The sequence below is a fragment of the Mesoplodon mirus genome, assembly GCF_964341445.2.
Source record: "Mesoplodon mirus genome assembly, chromosome: 7".
Classification (NCBI taxonomy): domain Eukaryota; kingdom Metazoa; phylum Chordata; class Mammalia; order Artiodactyla; family Ziphiidae; genus Mesoplodon; species Mesoplodon mirus.
The window spans coordinates 127,320,699-127,338,834 of record NC_138983.1 but is presented as its reverse complement, the minus strand read 5'-3'; the positions used below and the strand labels follow the sequence as shown (position 1 = coordinate 127,338,834).

Here is an 18,136-nt window from a genome sequence, read left to right as displayed (position 1 = left end):
AAGGGTCTTTCCTTCAACTGTTCCATAGGTGATGTGTTTCCCTAGGCCTCTCCTCACTGTCCCCAGCTGATTACATCCACTCCTATGAGTGGCTGGTGATTTGGGGGGGCCTTTTGCGGGCCTGGCTGCTTTATGCTAGCATCTCCCAAGAAAAATGGGACCCTAAAGAGGGTTGAGTGTTTTCTTCCTTTGAAGAAAGAAGAGTGTGGGCTCCCTTTGCTGTGCACCAGGCAACTTGCCCAGCCATCAGCTCTGAGGGCATCCCATTTCCAACCTCAGAGCTCGCCTCCGCCCCCACCCCTGCCCCATCCTCAGACCACGCACACACCAGGGTGCTGCAGATAACTTTAATAAGGCATGGGCTGACAGATGGTTTGTGGAACTAAAGGTCGAAGAGGGAAGGCATCACATCTGTAAGGAAAGAAGTCAAAGGGATCTATGTGTCGTTTGCAGACGCTGTTCCCTAAGCCTGGAAAGCTCTCTCACGGCAAATGATCTACTTTTCCTCTCTCAAGGCCCAAATGCCACCTGGTCTCCAGGAGAAGAAAAAGCCCCCTTTGCGGAGAACCTCTTATACCATGCTTCTCACACTGTGTGGTTACCATTTCCCCAGGCTGCGGAGCTGTGAGTCGGGCCAGCTGCACCTTAGCTGTTTCTCCATCAACTCCCAGCACCTCAGGTTCCGTGCTTGTGCGTGGGGGGACCCCTGAGGCAGGCACCACCCCAGGGTCTCAGAACACTGCTGTCCTCTCCCCTTCCTACAGTAGGTGCCACCCCCTCCTCCCCGTGTGACCCTGGCTCCTTCCCTGCACACTCGGCCTTGGGTCAGGATCTTCAGGGCCCCTCCCCTCAGCCCCACGTGTGACGAGGCCTCACACCTGGCTGGCTCATGCACTGTTGGATAGTTTCCAGCTTAGTGGAGGCCAAGGCGCGGGCCTCCTCTGCAAAGCGGCGGTGTCCCTCGTCGGTCAACTTCCAGAGGCAGGATCGGGGCCGTGTGCTGGCGCCACCCTGCATGCTGACCGGCACTTTCTCAAAGCTGTCTCGGAAACAGAGATTGTGACGCACGGTATTCTTCCAGCCTTCGGGAGCCGTCCGGAAAAAGGGGAAATGTTGTCTGCAGATAGGGAGGAATGGTAAGGAGAGGTGTGGTCTCTCTGGGAGATGCCTTACCCTGGAGAATGTTCTCCCCCGGGGCCAGGAGCCTCAGCCCTTCTCTCACGTCGGAGAAGGGCAAGCTGGCCCACGACGCACTCTGCCGCCTAAGCATGTGTCAGACCTCCACCTGCTGCAGTGCTTGTGCAGAGCCTCACCTTATAGACCCAGTTCACTGCCCCCACTCCCTGGCTCGCTTTCCTCCCTCCCTCCGAGGGCTCAGGAGTTTGACTTGCAACAGGAACAGAGCAGAAATCAGGCCAACAAGGTCCTGTCAGAGGAATCCTGGTCAAGGAGGACGCCTCTTGAGGATTAATACTTTGCGACTCTTCTGATAATAGAGGGAAAAGGTCCGAGAAACTCGTCATACTCATGGGTACCCGACTCTCAAAGCTCAATGTAAGTCCCTTCTCAGCCCGGCTTCCCCGGGTCCTTGGGGAACAGGCTGTGCCAGGCAGTTCAGTCCAAAGGGAAAGCATGTGAGAAACTGTTGGGGAAACCAGATTTTATACTGGGTGTTCTTGAGAGGGAAGATGGGAGAATTTATGACCCGGGTGATTTTATATGTTAAGGAACTAAGGTATAAAAAGGTTGGAGTTTCTTAGATGTGAAAGGGGGTGGGGTGGCTATCTTCCTGCCTATGTGAGGTGTGGACACACAGCCGGGGGCAACCCAGAACCAGTGCCTGGGAAAGGAGAAGTATCCTCTCAGACCCAGATGGGGGAACTGAAGCAGCAGCTCAGGGCCTGGAAGGTGTCTGAGCAGGGCCCGGCCCCCTCCCTTCGCCCTCCTCACAGGGCCCCCGGCACATACCGAGTGAAACTGTAGATCTGTTGCACGTTGAGGCCACAGGGGGAACTGTTTCTTAATGCCAGTGCAATTAGGTGGAAGTAATTGAGAGGGGGCCGGGACCACAGCCCCCCCTCCTGGCTGTTGGCTTGCCGAAGCCTCCGACTCTGGAGGGGGGCCCTTTTGTGAGGGGACCGGAGAGCCACAGAGGAGCTGTCATCCTGGTCCTCAGCCTCCTCCTCTTCTGTGAGCTAGAGGAGCACAGAGTAGGAACTGGTCCTGACTCCACGGCCTCTACTCCAGGGGTGCAGTGGCAGGAAGGGGTGGTGGTCTAGGGCCACCATCTGGGCTTCTCCCCAACCCAGGGGCACAGCTAATTTCTGAACCCATTAACCCTTCGTTAACCCTAAGAAAACAGAACTCTCTGCTGCATCATCCCTGTGCCCACTCTGCCTACATCCCAAGTCCAACCCACAGCCCAGAAATCCCTACCTCCCAGTTGCTGGGGGAAGAGGCAAACCGCTTCCGAGGGGGATACTGGTCTCCAGAAAGTGATGGCGACTCCACCACTGTGGCCTGTGGGCATTTGGCAAAGTCATCTTCTTTTGGGGGTGGCTGAGGGGAAGGGACTATGCTTGTCAGATTCTTCCCCTTCCTGGGTTCTGGGACCTCCAGCTTTCCAGGAGGGAACACAATGTTGGGGTCTACCCACATCCACAGGTTGGGCTCGAAATCTGGACCTGTGCAGAGAAAAAAGAGATTGCGGGCCATAGGTCATGGGCTTTGGATGTCCCGCCCAAGCCACAGGGCTTGTGTCAGAGAACTCACTCCCATCCACTCACCATCTTTGTCAGGGTTGGGTTTTTTTTCCAGAGGTAGTTTTGGTGGCTCAACTATTCGGAGTTTATATCTGGCAACTAGCAAAAAGAAAAGAAGAGAGTCAAAACATCCTAGGATTTTCATTTTGGCCCCTTGAAGCTTCCCTGGGAGATGGCTATGGGCCCTGCCTGGGAAGTTATGATGCCATATTCTACTGGTTTCCCCTTACCTCTCTGACCTTTTCATTCTCCTCTGCATTCTTCTCTTCTCACCCCACAGTACGGCCCCTAAACCATCTCATTAATGCCTGTTACTTTAGTCAGTCACCATCTATAAATTCAAGGCTTACAAATCTTTATCTCTAGCCCAGACTTCTCTGCTAGCCCGTAACTAGAACTGCCCATGGGATAACCCACAGGCATTTTGAACATTTCTAAAACTCAACTCCATTTTCCTGCTCTTGCTCCTGCATTCCTTGTTTCAGCATATGGCACCATCTAACCAGCTGTCCAGGCTACATACTTGGAAATCATTCCTTTTTTTTTTTTCTCCATTTTTTAATTGAAGTATGGTTGATTTACAATGTGTTCATTTCAGGTGTACAGCAAAGTGATTCAGTTTTATACACACACACACACACACAAGCATATATATACACAGATTCTTTTTCAGATTCTTTTCCATTGTAGGTTATTACAAGATATTGAACATAGTTCCCTGTGCTCTACAGTAGGCCCTTGTTGGTTATCTATTTTATGTACAGTAGTGTGTATCTGTTAATCCCAAACTCCTAATTTATCCCCCCACGCCCCCCCCTCACTTCCCCTTTGTTCACCATAAGTTTGTTTTCTGTGTCCGTGAGTGGAAATCATTCTTGACTCCTCTTTCCCGTACAGCCACACCCAATCAATCACCAAGTTCTACCATCCTAGTCCAAGCCTGTAACCTAAAAGGTCTGTTTATCTTCTTTTCTTTAACTTACCATATTGCAGTTTGAGTGATCTTCCCAAAATGTTAATCCAATCATGCCACCCTTCAGTGTAAAACCTTTGGCCTTTAGGCCAAATCTAAATTCCTGAGATAGTCTACAAGGCCCTGGCTCCTCATCAGTGTTGAGTCATTCCTCCCAGGCTCTCCACCCATCTCCAACAGACCACATCTAGATCCTCTGCCTTCCCTTAAGCTGTTCCCTTTGCTGGAAACACTCTTCCCTCTACCTGCTTGCCTAGTTAATTGCTACTCACCCATCAGGTCTCTGTTTAAACATCTTTCTAAAGAAGGCCTTCTCTGACTACCTGTCCAAACACTCCCGTAGCACACATTTTATTGTAACTACCTGCTTAGTGTCTATCTCCAGGTCTGTCTCCTTCACTGCCTGGCATATGGGAGGAGCTCAACTTAACTGGATGAATGAATACATGGTGGGCTCAGAGTAAATCAGGTACATATTAGAGCTAGCTGCTCGACATAAAGCTGGCTTTTGTCCCCCTCATTGTTCCCATGAGTGTCATCATATTACAGATGAATCTAGGTTTTTGTCTGGAAAATGATGATATACTTATTAGAGAACTCAGTAATTAGAAAGGATGCCCATTACATCATTAATGTTCAACACAGTATTCTAAAAAGGAAAAAGTAGTAAGAGATATAAGAAAGAAAAAGGCAAAACTATAATTATTTACAGAAAAAAACATAGACTAAAAGAAAACCATACAAAATCGATATATAAATTATTAGAACCAATAAGAGTCCAGCAAGTTTGCTGGATATAAGACCAACATACTAATCACCACTGTTCCTCTATACCAGCATTAAGAAACTGGAAAATAAAAAATCTTTTTTTCAAAAAGGTGCTGTTCACAATAGCAACCAGAGTTATAATGTATCTAGGGGTTAACTCATCAAAGAATGGACCTTTATGTGAAAAAGATATACCTACTACTTAAGGACCTAAAAGACTTCAATAAACAAAGACATATAATACATACTATAAAGATGCCAATTATCCTCAAATTAACCTATACATTTAATGCAGATATTATAACACATAAAGATTGAAAGGTTCTGCACAGTAAAACTCACGAGGGGAAAAAAAATCAATAGATAATAAACCAGAAAAAAAATCATTTCCAGAACTCTCAATTCTCTGATAGACAGCTCCTACAAATCAAAAAATAAAAGGCTAAGACAAATCTATACATGGGTAAGATACGAATCAGTATTCAGAAGGAGGGGCTACCTGAAGATGCTCAGCCTTACTAGTAATAGGAACACAATAAAAGAATGATATAATACTTTACATCAAACTGACAAGAATTATAAAAAGAGGTAATACCAAGTGTTGGCAAAGATGCAGTGAAATAGGATCCTTTATTACATCTGAATAGCAACTGGTGCTGGTGAAGAATAATCAGGCAGCACTACAATTTACTGTCTAATCCTGGGTGTGTCTATTCAAGTTAATAGAAGAATTTATATACTAATTTTCATTGCTACCATCATCTACCAAATTCTCGGCCACTCCCCCTCATTTAGAGGAATTTAGTTCCTGGCTCACTGTCACCAGTGCTACTCCTGCCTTAAATCTTGGCTGTTTCAATAGATACATAGATGATTATCCTAATAACCTGGCCTCTAGTTTCTTGAACTCTTCTCCTCCCAAAATTCTACCTTCCATCCTAATGTAGACAGTCCTCACTGTCATAACCTAAACCAATAACTGCAACCTCTCCATAACCTCATTTTTGCACCAGGTAAAAATGCACCACCTCCTCTTTCCAGCCATCTCTTTTGATACCAACTGATAACCCCAATCCATTGATCTATGGCTTTGGAGCACTTGTTTGGTAGAGCTGGATTCAATCAGGGTTGTGGTTTGGCCAAGCAAGTGTTCCAAAGCCATAGAGAGCCAAAGGAGTCAACGGTGTATGCAAGACAGTGAGCCTGTTTGGGGGATTCCAGGTTAGTTACAGAGAGGACATCCTCTCTAACTCTGCTCTTTGAGAGCCGGGAAAGGGTGATGGGATCAACAGATGGGTGATCTCAGTGGGATCAAAGGATAGTGCCTCTGTCCATCTCCCTCCCCTGCTCTCTCTGACACACGTGGCCCCACACCTCCTCAAGGACAGTGTTTGAAATTTATTTTGGCCTCGGGAGGCTTGTGGGATCTTAGTTTCCTAACCAGGGAGCAGTGAAAGCACCAAGTCCTAATCACTGGACGGCCAGGGAATTCCTGTCTCCTCTCTTTTCTGTTATAAATTTCTGTCTCTGGACCATTATCATCATTCAAATATGCTGTTAATTCTCTCATCTTATTAAAAACAAGAACTTCTTTTGTCCCCACTTCCTGTGCCAGGCCACTACTCCATATTTTTGCTTTCCTTTGAGGAAGAACTCGAAAGAACTGCCTATACTTTGTCTCCACTTCCTCCCCCTTCCACACTTAAACCCTTGCCAATTAGTCTTTCTTCTCCACCACTCCACCAAAACCACTATGATCAAGGCTGCAGTCCACCAAAACCATATAATCAAGGCTCTGCTTTGCTAAATCCAATAGTCAGCCCACCTCTGACCTGACCTCTCACAGCAGTGTTCCTGTCCTGTGACCACTCCTTCTTTGAAACACTTTCTTCACTTGGTTTCCAGGAAACCACAATACCAGTTTTGATTCTTAATGGTCATTTCCTCAGTTTTTTTTTTTTTTTTTGGTTTATCTCCTCTCCAATCTCTTTAGAATGGAATGCCCCCCAGGGCTCATCCTTGGTTCTTCTCTATTCTCACCCCTTAAATGCCAGGCATGTACCAAAGACTCTCAAAATTTATATCTGCATACCTCTGTCCAGAATTGCAGACTTCTGTATCCACCAGCTTACTCAACATTTCTACTTGGATATCTAAAAAATATCTCAAACTCAGCATGTTCAGAACAGAACTCCTGATTTTCCTCCCTAAATATCCTATCAGGAGCTTACCCCATCTCACTACAAGACAACTCCATCCTTGCACTTGATCAGCCAAAAACTCTGGAGGAGTCATCCTCTCATCTCTCTTTTTTACACCACACATCCAATCCATCAAGCGAATCCACCTGGTTCTACCTTCTCACCACATCCTCTGCCACCACCCTGGTGGTGCAGTCTGCCATCAGCTCTTGTCTGGATTACTACAGTAGCCTCCTAACTAGTCTCCTGGCTTCCCAGTCGCTCTACATTTACAACGTACCCTCAACCCAGCAGCCACAGTGATCTTTTCAGACTATAGATCATTCAGGATCAGCTACATAATTTGCAGGGCCCAGTGCAAAAAGAAAATGTGGGCCTCCTTGTTCAAAAATTATTAAAAATCTTAAGACAGTGATAGCAGGACGGTAAACCAAGTATAGGCACACTATGCAATGGCACAGGTCACTCACTAAGCTGGCGATCATGTTACTCCTCTGTTCGAAACCTTTCAACCATGCTGCATCTTACTTGGAGTCAACCCTAACGCCCTCAAAGGGGAAGAGGGCTCTTCCTGATCTCCGCTCCACGACCCACACCCTCTGAACTCTCCTCTTTATTTACTTTGATCCAGCTTCACTGGCCTCTTTACCGGTTCCTCCAGGCATATTCCTGAGGGTTTCTACACTGGCTATTTATTCTGCCTGGGAAGCTTTTCCTCTAAGTATCCTCTGGCTCACTATCTCACCTCCTTCAACTCTGCTCTGCTCATATACTATGTTCCCAATGAAGACCAACCCTATTTAAAACTGTAGCTGCCACCACCTCCCAGCCCCCATTCCTGAGCCCTCTTACCATGTCCTTTTCCCCCCATCTCAGTTATCACCTTATAACATACTATGTATCTATCTATCTATCTATTTATTTATTTATTTTTATGTGGATTGCCTGTGTGGCCCCAGGAGAATGTCAGCTCCATGAAGACTTGTCTGTTTTGTTCATGATGTATCACATGAGTGTCCAGAACAGTGCCTGGCAAATTGGAGGTGCTCAATAAATATTTCTTGAATCAGTGAAGATACAAGAATGTTCGTCAGCATTACTTATGGTGGCAAAGAGTTCCAATGGAGTTTTGTCTCCATCAGTAAGGAGAATTAAAATGCAAAAAGTAATGTATGCAGATGATAGAATACCACACAGCAATCAGAAATGATGAACCAGGGCTTCCCTGGTGGCGCAGTGGTTGGGAGTCCGCCTGCCGATGCAGGGGACACGGGTTCGTGCCCCAGTCCGGGAAGATCCCACATGCCGCGGAGCGGCTGGGCCCATGAGCCATGGCCGCTGAGCCTGCGCGTCCAGAGCCTGTGCTCCGCAGCGGGAGAGGCCACAACAGTGAGAGGCCTGTGTACCGCAAAAAAAAAAAAAAAGAAAGAAATGATGAACCAGATTTGCATTTAGCAACCAAAATAACTCTCAAAAACAATTTGAATGAGGGGAAAAAAAGCAATGAGTTTATGTAAATTAAGGTCACCTATAAAAGCAAAATAATGCTAAACAGTTTTCAAAGATACACCTACCTATCTAAAGACATTAAATGGATTAGGGTAGATACTTGAGAGTGTGGGAGGTGACAAAAGTGGGTGGGGATTGAATGAGTTAATCCAAGTACTTTGCCCAAACAGATGGCAATCATGTACCATGAATGTAGGAGGTGATTACCTCAAATCTCAACAGTTGAGGACCAAACAAAAAAAAGTTTTTAAAAGACAGCGGTCAACTATCCATTCAGCAAATATTGAGCACCTCTAGATGTCAGACAATGTATTAAGAGGTGGGGATACAGCCATGAACAAAACCGATTTTAAAAAGATATTAAGAGAAAGATGAACGAACAGGTAGTGTGCCCTGATGGCGTAGGCGCCATGGAGAAAAGGCCGAGAAGAGGCCTAGAAAGTTCTGGGATTTAGCCGGGGCGGATGGGGTAGGATTGAAAGGCCGTGTTCAGGCAGGACCGCTTCCCTCCCTGGGCTTTCCGTCGAGGCGGGGACTCCATTGCCCCTCGGAAAAAGTGGGGGCGGGGTGGGAGCTCCGGGGCTCAGCAAAGGGGGCGCGGGGCCCCAAACGCAACATAGTCACGGGGCTCGCGGGGGCGAGTGGCGAGCAAGTCAAAGGCTGGGAAGCTTCCGGCCCTGCGCGCCCACGAGCCTCCGACCCTCCGCGGCGCGCCCATCCCCCACGACCCCCCTCTCAGACACTCACGGTTTTGTTCCGCTAAGGGCAGGTGCGTAGTGGTGAAGGCCAGAAAGCACTCGTTCCCCATGTCCCAGTCCAGCAATCCCGGGACCTGGCCATGGAGGCTGGCCCAGAAGTCTAGGTGCTGGAGCTTCAGGTCCACGATTAGCTAGAGGAGGGAGAGCCGGTACAGGGTGGGAAAGTCTGGAGAGAATGAGGGTGAGGCCTAGGAGGCACTTCCTCAAATACCCGCGCTCTGATTGACTTAGGTCGGAGCCCGCTCAGGTGTGCCCAGTCCTGCTGACACCCTTGCTCTCGAGCCTCCACGTAGTGCTCCTTGCCACGTCTTTCTGCAAGCTCCACCCGCTTTAATTTGGGAACCTTGGGGGTCCAGAAGGGAGGTACCCCAGGCCCTCTTTCCCCTCTACATTTGCACCAAGCTCTTCTTTTATTTAGTAAATCAGTCTACCATTGAAGAATGATCCCGTGGTGGTATTAATAGCTACTTTCTGGAAGTTTGGAAGATTTCATGGTTTATCCAAGATTACATCTGTAAATATATGGTGGAGATAGGATTAAATGGTGATTTTTTTATTATTTTATTTTTTTGAATGGTGATATTTAAATTTTGTTTTTCATAATTTCAAATTTACAGAAGTCCCAAGAATACTATAAAAAATTCCAGTATACCTAAATCCTGTAACTCACCAATTATACCAATTATTAACATTTCATCACATTTTTGCTTTTGTCTCCATGTATGTAAGACATACATTATTTTTTCTGAACTGTTTGAGAGTAATTTGCAGACGTCATGTCCCTTTACCCACAAATACTTAAGTGTGTATTTCCTAAAAACATGGGTATTGGTTTACATAACCAGAAAATCAGAAACAAGAAAATCATCAAAATTTAACAGTGATTCAATACTATGTTCACATTCTATTCCGATTTCACCAATTGTCCCAATAGTGTCCTTTATTTAATTTGTTTTCTGGACTAGAATCCAATTCAGGATCATGCAGGGCATTTAATATTTATGTCTCTTTAGTCTCTAATCTGGAGCAGTTTCTCAGACTTTTATTTATTTATTTATTTATTTATTTATTTTAAATTTTATTTATTTTTTTTATACAGCAGGTTCTTATTAGTTATCTATTTTATACATATTAGTGTATATATGTCAATTCCAATCTCCCAATTCATCCCACCACCCTCCCACCAGACTTTTAAATCTTTCATAACACTGACATTTTTGAAGAGTACAGGCCATTTATTTTGTAGAATGTCCCTAATTTCCTCATAATTAGACTTAGATTATGCGTTTTTGGCAACAATACCAGAGAAGTGATGTTTCCTTCTTAGTACATCACATCAAAAGGCCCATGATGCCAGTTTGTCTCATTATTTGTTGTATCCATCATGTTTCTCAACTGTGAAGTTACCTTTTTTTTTCTTTTGTAATTAGTAAGCAATTTGTGGGGAGATACTTTAAAGTGATCTAAAATCCTGTTTCTTATCAAGTTTGGACCCACAGATTCTAGCGTCCATTTACTATTCTTGCCTATTTAATCATTACTATCATGGGCGTGAAATGATGATTTTTTTTTTTTTTTTTTGACTGTGGGATCTTAGTTCCCCAACCAGGGATTGAACCCAGGCCCACCATAACGAAAGCACTGAGTCCTAACCACTGGACCGCCAGGGAATTCCCTGATTTTTCTAAATCAGTCATTCCATCTCCATTTATTTAGTTGGCATTCTGTTGTAAAGAGCTTTTCCTTATCTCATTTTGTTTAGTTGTTATCAGTATGGACTCAAAGGATTGATTCTTCTTTTTTTCAAAGGATTGATTCTTATTTTACAGAGTGGATCATAATTCAGAACTGTAATTATTTGTTTTAATTCTTAAATTGTTCAGATTTGGCCAGAGGGTGAGGCAACCCCCTCTGGTTCCTTTGTGCATACTGGGTTTTCCCATCAGAGCTCATCCACCCTATACTGTGTTGCCTGTTGCTTGTCTACTAGACCAGATTTTTTTTAAATAAATAAATTTATTTATTTATCTCTGGCTTCATTGGGTCTTCATTTCTGCACGTGGGCTTTCTCTAGTTGTGGTGAGCGGGGGCTGCTCTTCGTTGTGGTGCGTGGGCTTCTCATTGCAGTGGCTTCTCTTGTTGCGGAGCACAGGCTCTAGGTCTGCAGGCTTCAGTAGTTGTGGCACACGGGCTTAGTTGCTCTGTGGCATGTGAGATCTTCCTGGACCAAGGCTCGAACCTGTGTCCCCTGCACTGGCAGGCGGATTCTTACCCACCGAGCCACCAGGAAAGTCCCAACCAGAAATTTTGAGAGTAGTACCTGGTGCATAGGAGACCCTCAATAAATATTGTTTTAACTATGGTGAAAACAACAGCTTTCTTTTAAAAAATTTACTGGGACTCTACCTTTAATATCAATAATAACAATAACTTTTATGACAATTTACCTAATTATAAAAATAATACATGTTTGATGCATAAAACTTGGAAGTATAGAAAGAAAAAACAATAAAATAAAAATCATTCTTGTTAAAAAAAAAAAAAATCATTCTTGTTATCAACCAGAGGTAATAATTAATTACATTCTGATGTATATTATTCCAATCTTTTTCCTTATGAGTGTTTCATTTTTGTTTTATAAAAAATGTTATTGTAATGCATCCACCCTTTTGTAGCCCTTTTTATTTATTTTTTATTTTTATTTTTTTCCCTTTTATTTATTTATTTTTTAGGCTATACTGTGTGGCATGCGGGATCTTAGTTCCCCAACCAGGTATCGAACCTATGCCCCCTGCATTGGGAGCACAGAGTCTTAACCACTGGAGTGCCAGGGAAGTAAGTCCCCTATAGCCCTTTTTTGGTTGTTGTTGAATTTTATTTTATTTATTTATTTTTTGTACAGCAGGTTCTTATTAGTTATCTATTTTATACATATTAGTGTATATATGTCAATCTCAATCTCCCAGTTCATCACCCCCCCACCCCCACCCCCATAGCCCTTTTAAAATTAGAGTATCATTTAAGAATGTTTATATCATGTAAATCATATCTCTGATAAGGGGTTAACATCCAGAATATATAAAGAACTCCCACAACTCATCAAAAAACCCAAACAACCCAATTTAAAAATGGGCAAAGGACTTGAATAGACATTTCTCCAGAGAAGAAATACAAATATCCAATAAGCACATGAAAAGATGTGCTTTTATATCATTAACATTAGAGAAATGCAAATAAAAACCACAATGAGATACTACCACATCCATTGGGACAGCTATTATAAAAATAAACAAAACACAGAAGATAGCAGCTGTTGACTAGGATGTGGAGAAATTGGAATCCTTGTGAATAACTGGTGGGAATGTAAAATGGTGCAGGCCCTCAAACCAAAAAATGTAGGGACTTCCCTGGTGGCGCAGTGGTTAAGAATCTGTCTGCCAATGCACGGGACACAGGTTCAATCCCTGGTCCAGGAAGATCCCACATGCTGCGGAGCAACTAAGCCCGTGAGCCACAACTACTGAGCCCACTCACCACAACTCCTGAAGTCCGCGTACACTAGGGCCCACGTGCCGCAACTACTGAGCCCGCATGCTGCAACTACTAAAACCTGCATGCCTAGAGTCCGTGCTCTGCAACAAGAGAATCCACTGCAATGAGAAGGCTGTGCACAGCAACGAAGAGTAGCCCTCCACTCAGCGCAACTAGAGAAAGCCCGTGCATAGCAGTGAAGACCCAATGCAGCCAAAAAAAAAAAAAAATTGAAAAAAAATGTAGAATTACCATATGATCTAACCATCTCATTTCTCAGTATATAACCAAAAGAAGTGAAATCAGAGATTTGAACATACATCTCTATACCCATGTTCGACAGCCTTATTCACAATATCTAAAAGTGGAAACAACCCAAATGTCCGTCAGTGGATGAAGGTAGTATATACATACAGTGGAATATTATTTAACCTTAAAAAAGAATAAAATTCTGATGCATGCTACAACATGGATGAACCTTGAAAATATTATGCTAAGTGAAATAAGCCAGACACAAAAGGACAAATTTTGTACACTTCCACCTGTATATCTAGAATAGCCAGATTTATAGAGACATAAAGAACGGTGGTTGCCAAGAGTGGAGGAGGAAGGAATGGGGACGTATTGTTTAATGGGTACAGAATTTCCGTTTGGGCTAATGAGGTTCTGGAGATAGATAGTGGTGGTGGCTGCACATTGTAAGTGTACTTAATGCCACTGACCTGTACACTTAAAAATGGTTAAAATAGTACATTTTATGTTACATTCATTTTACCACAATTTCTAAAATGTTTGTGTCAGTAATATCCAAACTTTGCTGCACATTGGAATCCCCTGGGGATCTTTAAAAAGTACTAATGCCTGGGCTTCCCTGGTGGCGCAGTGGTTGAGAGTCCGCCTGCTGGTGCAGGGGACACGGGTTCGTGCCCCGGTCCGGGAAGATCCCACATGCCGCGGAGCGGCTGGGCCCGTGAGCCATGGCCACTGAGCCTGCGCGTCCAGAGCCTGTGCTCCGCAACGGGAGAGGCCACAGCCGTGAGAGGCCCGCGTACGCAAAAAAAAAAAAAAAAAAAAAAAGTACTAATGCCTGGATCCTACCCCCAGTCATTCCGATTCTGGTGTGGGGTATGGCCTCAGTGTTGGGATTTTTAAAACCTCCCTGGATGATTCTAATGTGCGGCACAGTTTTGCTCCTTGTCTGATGCTCTTCCCACAATACAAGAGGGGTGGGCACCAAACCTCCCTCACCTGGTGCAGTTAGGGTGGGAAGCAGGGCCTGAACCATCCTCCCTGACCCTCCCTCTTGACTCCAGGCCTCAGCTCAGTCAAGCCCACTGAAACTAAGGAGGGTCCCAGTGCTCGCCTCCTCTCATCTATCGTAGCACTTATTCCAGTTTTATTTATTTACTTGTTCGCATTTGGGGGAATCTGTATCCTCCACTAACTTCCATGTAGTTCCACGAGGGAGGAACAGTGTCTTTTCACAGTTTATCCCTAGCACCTTCAGTAGCACCTGGCACGTAATAAATGCTAAGTTAGTGTTCGTGGAAGTAACAGAGATTGTTGTTCTTCTCTTCCATCGCCTCCCTCTCCCGGGCTCCTGGAGTACTCTAGAAAGGGACCATTAGACCATTGTTCCAGCATCTTCTAACTCTGTGTCATTTTTTATTGTTTTTGCAGAATTTTTGGCACTTTCCTAGCCCCCGCCTTCTCTTCAGGGGCTTGTTAATTCATTCGTTCGTTCACTTATTCAACAATATTTATTGAGTATCCACTGTGTTCCAGGCACCGCAAAGGTACTATAGGCCCTTGGGAGCAAAGCTACAACTCCCAGGGAACATAAAGGCTGGTGGGAAGACAATTGAATAATCACATAAACATAATAATAAACATAGTAATGCTATGAAAGATGGGATCGGAGAACCCAGCCTAATGGGGGGTGGAGGTCAGAGAAGCCTTCCTTGGGGAAGCTGGCTTAACTATGCAAATAGAATGGAGTGGGCATGGGGGCAGTCTTCAGAGCAGCCTGTGCTTAAGGAATAGTCTGTGCAAAGGCGCTGAGGCAAGAGGAAACACAGGACATTAGAAGGCACATGGTGAGAGCCAGAGGGGCAGTTAGGGGAGAGACCCAGGGCTGTCTTTGAAGGTCACCTTAAAGATTTTGGTCTTTACCCTAAGAGCAAGGCAAAGGTCCTTAGAAGGAATATATATTGGAGAGGACACAAGTGAATGAGGATGAGCACTCCCGGTCTATTCCCTCTGTTACCCCACGGTACCACTCTTGCCCCCTCCGGCAGGGTTCTTCCATTTCTGCTCTCTCCTCCTAGAGACTCTTTCGCCTATTTTCCACTCCCCTTGCCCCCAGCACCCTGTCCTTGGGTCTCACCCTGGTGGCCCTCTGTCTTTTCCTGGTCAGAGCCTCTCTTTCCCCCAGCGCTTCCCCTTGCCCTGCTGGTCCCCACAAAGGCCCTCAGGGCCCCACGTGATGCACCAGCCTGGGCCTCACCCCCACCCCAGGCCCCTGCTTGGGTGGCCTGCTCTGGAAGGTGCAAAACCCACAGCCCAGGTGTGAGTCTGAGAACCCTGACTCTTGGATTCTTTTTTATTTTTAATTAATTTATTTATTTATGGCTGTTTTGGGCCTTCGTTGCTGCGCACGGCCTTTCTCTAGTTGTGTGGAGCGGGGGCTACTCTTCGTTGTGGTGCGCGGGCTTCTCACTGCAGTGGCTTCTCTCGTTGCAGAGCACGGGCTCTAGGCGCGCGGGCATCACTAGTTGTGGCTCACGGGATTAGTGGCTCCGCGGCATGTGGGATCCTCCCGGACCAGGGCTCGAACCCGTGTCCCCTGTATTGGCAGGAAGATTCTTAACCACTGTGCCACCAGGGAATTCCCTGACTTTTGGATTCTTATCTCATCCAGCCCTTCCTACCTCCTGGGAAAAGCAACTTTGGGGTTCCAGGGCAGAGAGAGGACTGGGAGCAGCTGCAGCCTGGACATAGATTCTATAGGTTCACCCCAAAGTGGAGCGCGTTGAAGAGAAACACACACAGCAACATGGCATCAGGTTTTATTGTAGGGACTAAATTCACTGAGGGAAGGAAAAATTCCTGTCTGTCAGGGGTAGGGATTGGTTAAAGAGGTGAAATGGGAGGAAAACCAATTCTGACACGAGTGGGATGAGGGGAATAATTGGGAGTGTTGGGCCAAGGTGAGGCCTTAGGGGACAGGGAGGGGGAGCGAGGGAGGAAAGGGCTGCGGTGGAGAGAGGGCAGGGAGGGGAGGTGATGGCTCCAGAGGAGCCAGAGCCTGGCGACTGTGGCCTGGGAGCAGGCAGTCTTTTCAGCAGAGGAGACAGGAGCAAAAGCAGAGCCCTGAGCTGGGGAAATGGACGGTGCCTTGGACTTCCTGGCAGAGCCTGCTGCCTGGTGCTGTCCTCCTCACTTTTGGGCGCCCAGTGCCAGGGCGATGATGAAGCCCAGAACCAGCAGGAACATGGCTACAGAGAGCAGCACGGTGATGACCACCATGCCCCCCGTCCGGGCCATTCCCAGCCCGATAGATTCTGCCTTCCTTCCTGTCAGAAGAGAGGAGGGAGGCCGTTGTGGTCAGGAGCGGCCCCCATCCTTCCCAAGGCTCCCAGCCTAGCCCCTCATCCATTCATCCAACCAGCCATCCCTTCACCCATTTATTCACCCAACCAACCAACGACTCGTTGGAGGGATGCAGACATCCATCAAAAACACATTTATGAAGCATCTCCTATGTCAGGCACTGAGGATACAGAAATTAATCAGACACATTCGCTACCCACAACGTTTAGCAGTGCGGGCAGATGAGTCAACAGCCACTTAAAATGCCAAGGGCTCAGCGTGAAGGTAGAGGTAAGCAAAGGAGCTAAGGGAGCACAGGGAGGGGCAGCTGCGGGATGGGGTGGGAGGGGCCTGGAAAGCCTTTGGGGCCCTGAGATGTTACTTACGAGGAAGTGTGGACATTGGGACCTCTCTACTGGACTCAGTGGATGCCCCCTTCGTCACTAGGTAGGAAATGCTTTTGTGGTGAGATTTGGGAGAGAGAGGAGAGAATCCTCAGTGAGTATCTGGGACTTAGGGTAAGAGGGAGCCCAGGCCTCCCCATTCACAGCTGTGCCTCCTGTTGTGCCCAGGAGGGGTGCATTCTTGACCCCTTTAGCTGTGCCCTCACTCTCCCCCATGCTGACCACCTCCCACAACCAACACCAAAGTCAGGACCCAGCTTCTCCTCCTGTAGGCCCTCCCACAGATGCCCCAGGCCAGGGTCCGGTACTTACTAGTATTTGGTTCCCGGTACTAGGTTTGTCATCTGGTATGCACTGAGCCGGGTGACCGTGAAGCCAGACCCACTGTCCACCACGCTCACCAGCTCCCTGCGTCCGCGGCATGGAGGCACCACGAAGCTAGATTTCACCACTGGGCAGGAAATCGGGGGTGTAAGGCAGGGTCAAGTTTCTGGAGACCCCAAGGAGAGGGGCAGTATTTAGAGTATGGATGGCCCAAGAAGGGGGTCAATAGGAAGGGATGAGTGGGAGCAGGGATGCCGGGTGTCCTGGGAAGGGACCTCTGGGGACTAGGGTATGCCTGGGAGGGGGTAGCAGACCTTTGCTGTCATTGGCTCTCCGGGCCATCAGTGTGGCATTGCCCCCTGTGAGGTGACAGGGGGGCAGGGCAACTAGCAGGCTTTCCGTCAGCGCTGGGGACAGCAGACCAGAGAGGCTTGAGATGTTGAAGTCGGCTGGGGGACCAGGAGGGAATACAGGGGAGGATCAATCCCCCTCTCATCAATAGATCTGCCCCCCACCCCTGGGGGGCCTCTCTAAGGATGAAGAGTCCTATTCTGCAGTCCGTTTGCAGAACACGAATCTTTGCCTGTGTGACCACCAGGTGGCAGGCTTGAGCTGCAGAAGCTAGGTACCCCACCAAGCCGCTAGACCCTGGGTGCCAAGAGGGGCAGAGCCCAACCCCACCCATATCCATAGCCTTGGACTCTTCCCCACACCTCCCTGCCTCCTGGATCTGGGACCAGGAGTGTGCCCTGGGCCCCAGTGACTGATGCCTGGTCACTGCCATCACCAGTCCCCCAACCTCAACTGGCCAGACCAGCCCCTCTTTGAGAGCCCTGGAAGGCACAGTCCCTCCTCTCCAGACCCCTGAGCCCCTCCCCACCCTGGCCAGAGATGGCAGAAACCTGCAGCCCCGGGGGCCAGGACAGCCAGCAGAATCAGGATCAAGGACAAGGTCCGGACAGGCAGCGGAGATGCCATAGCTGGGAGCTGGGGTGGGTGCTGGCAGGCTGTGGCTTCCTAAGGAAAGTGAGGCCCTGCCCTGGGGGTGTCTGATTTTGTCCTGGGGGTGGGAGGGGCTAGAGGGGAATCCTGTCCAACCTGCCCCTTGGGCCCTACAGCCTCAGGGGAGGGCCCCAGACAGGTTTTTCAGGATGGGGAGCTAGCCCTCAGGCCAAGAAGGGGGAGGCCCTGGCTGGATCTTGGTGGCTTAGTCACCTGCAGAGGGGCAGGGTAACTAAGGTGGGGGGAGGAAAACCCCCTTCTTCTGGGGCACCCATGTGTAAGGGCATGAGTGTTCCTGCCTGCACGTGCATCT

At 47.3% G+C, this 18,136-nt stretch overlaps 2 protein-coding genes across 2 annotated transcripts; both read right to left on the bottom strand.

Moving 5' to 3' along the window:
• Positions 1–333: 333 nt before the first annotated feature.
• FOXR1 (forkhead box R1) lies at positions 334–10,518 on the bottom strand (the record flags this gene model as incomplete). The annotated part of the gene is made up of 9 exons (XM_082629514.1): positions 334–411; positions 879–1,117; positions 1,969–2,195; positions 2,437–2,684; positions 2,787–2,861; positions 3,746–3,830; positions 8,914–9,102; positions 9,183–9,314; positions 10,513–10,518. 9 exons carry the CDS (start codon positions 10,516–10,518, stop codon positions 383–385), a joined length of 1,230 nt encoding a protein of 409 aa, XP_082485640.1. The 3' UTR covers positions 334–382.
• A 5,422-nt stretch (positions 10,519–15,940) lies between these two features.
• UPK2 (uroplakin 2) lies at positions 15,941–17,799 on the bottom strand (the record flags this gene model as incomplete). The annotated part of the gene is made up of 5 exons (XM_082629731.1): positions 15,941–16,077; positions 16,480–16,550; positions 16,810–16,948; positions 17,136–17,270; positions 17,724–17,799. 5 exons carry the CDS (start codon positions 17,797–17,799, stop codon positions 15,941–15,943), a joined length of 558 nt encoding a protein of 185 aa, XP_082485857.1.
• Between the last annotated feature and the right edge of the window lie 337 nt (positions 17,800–18,136).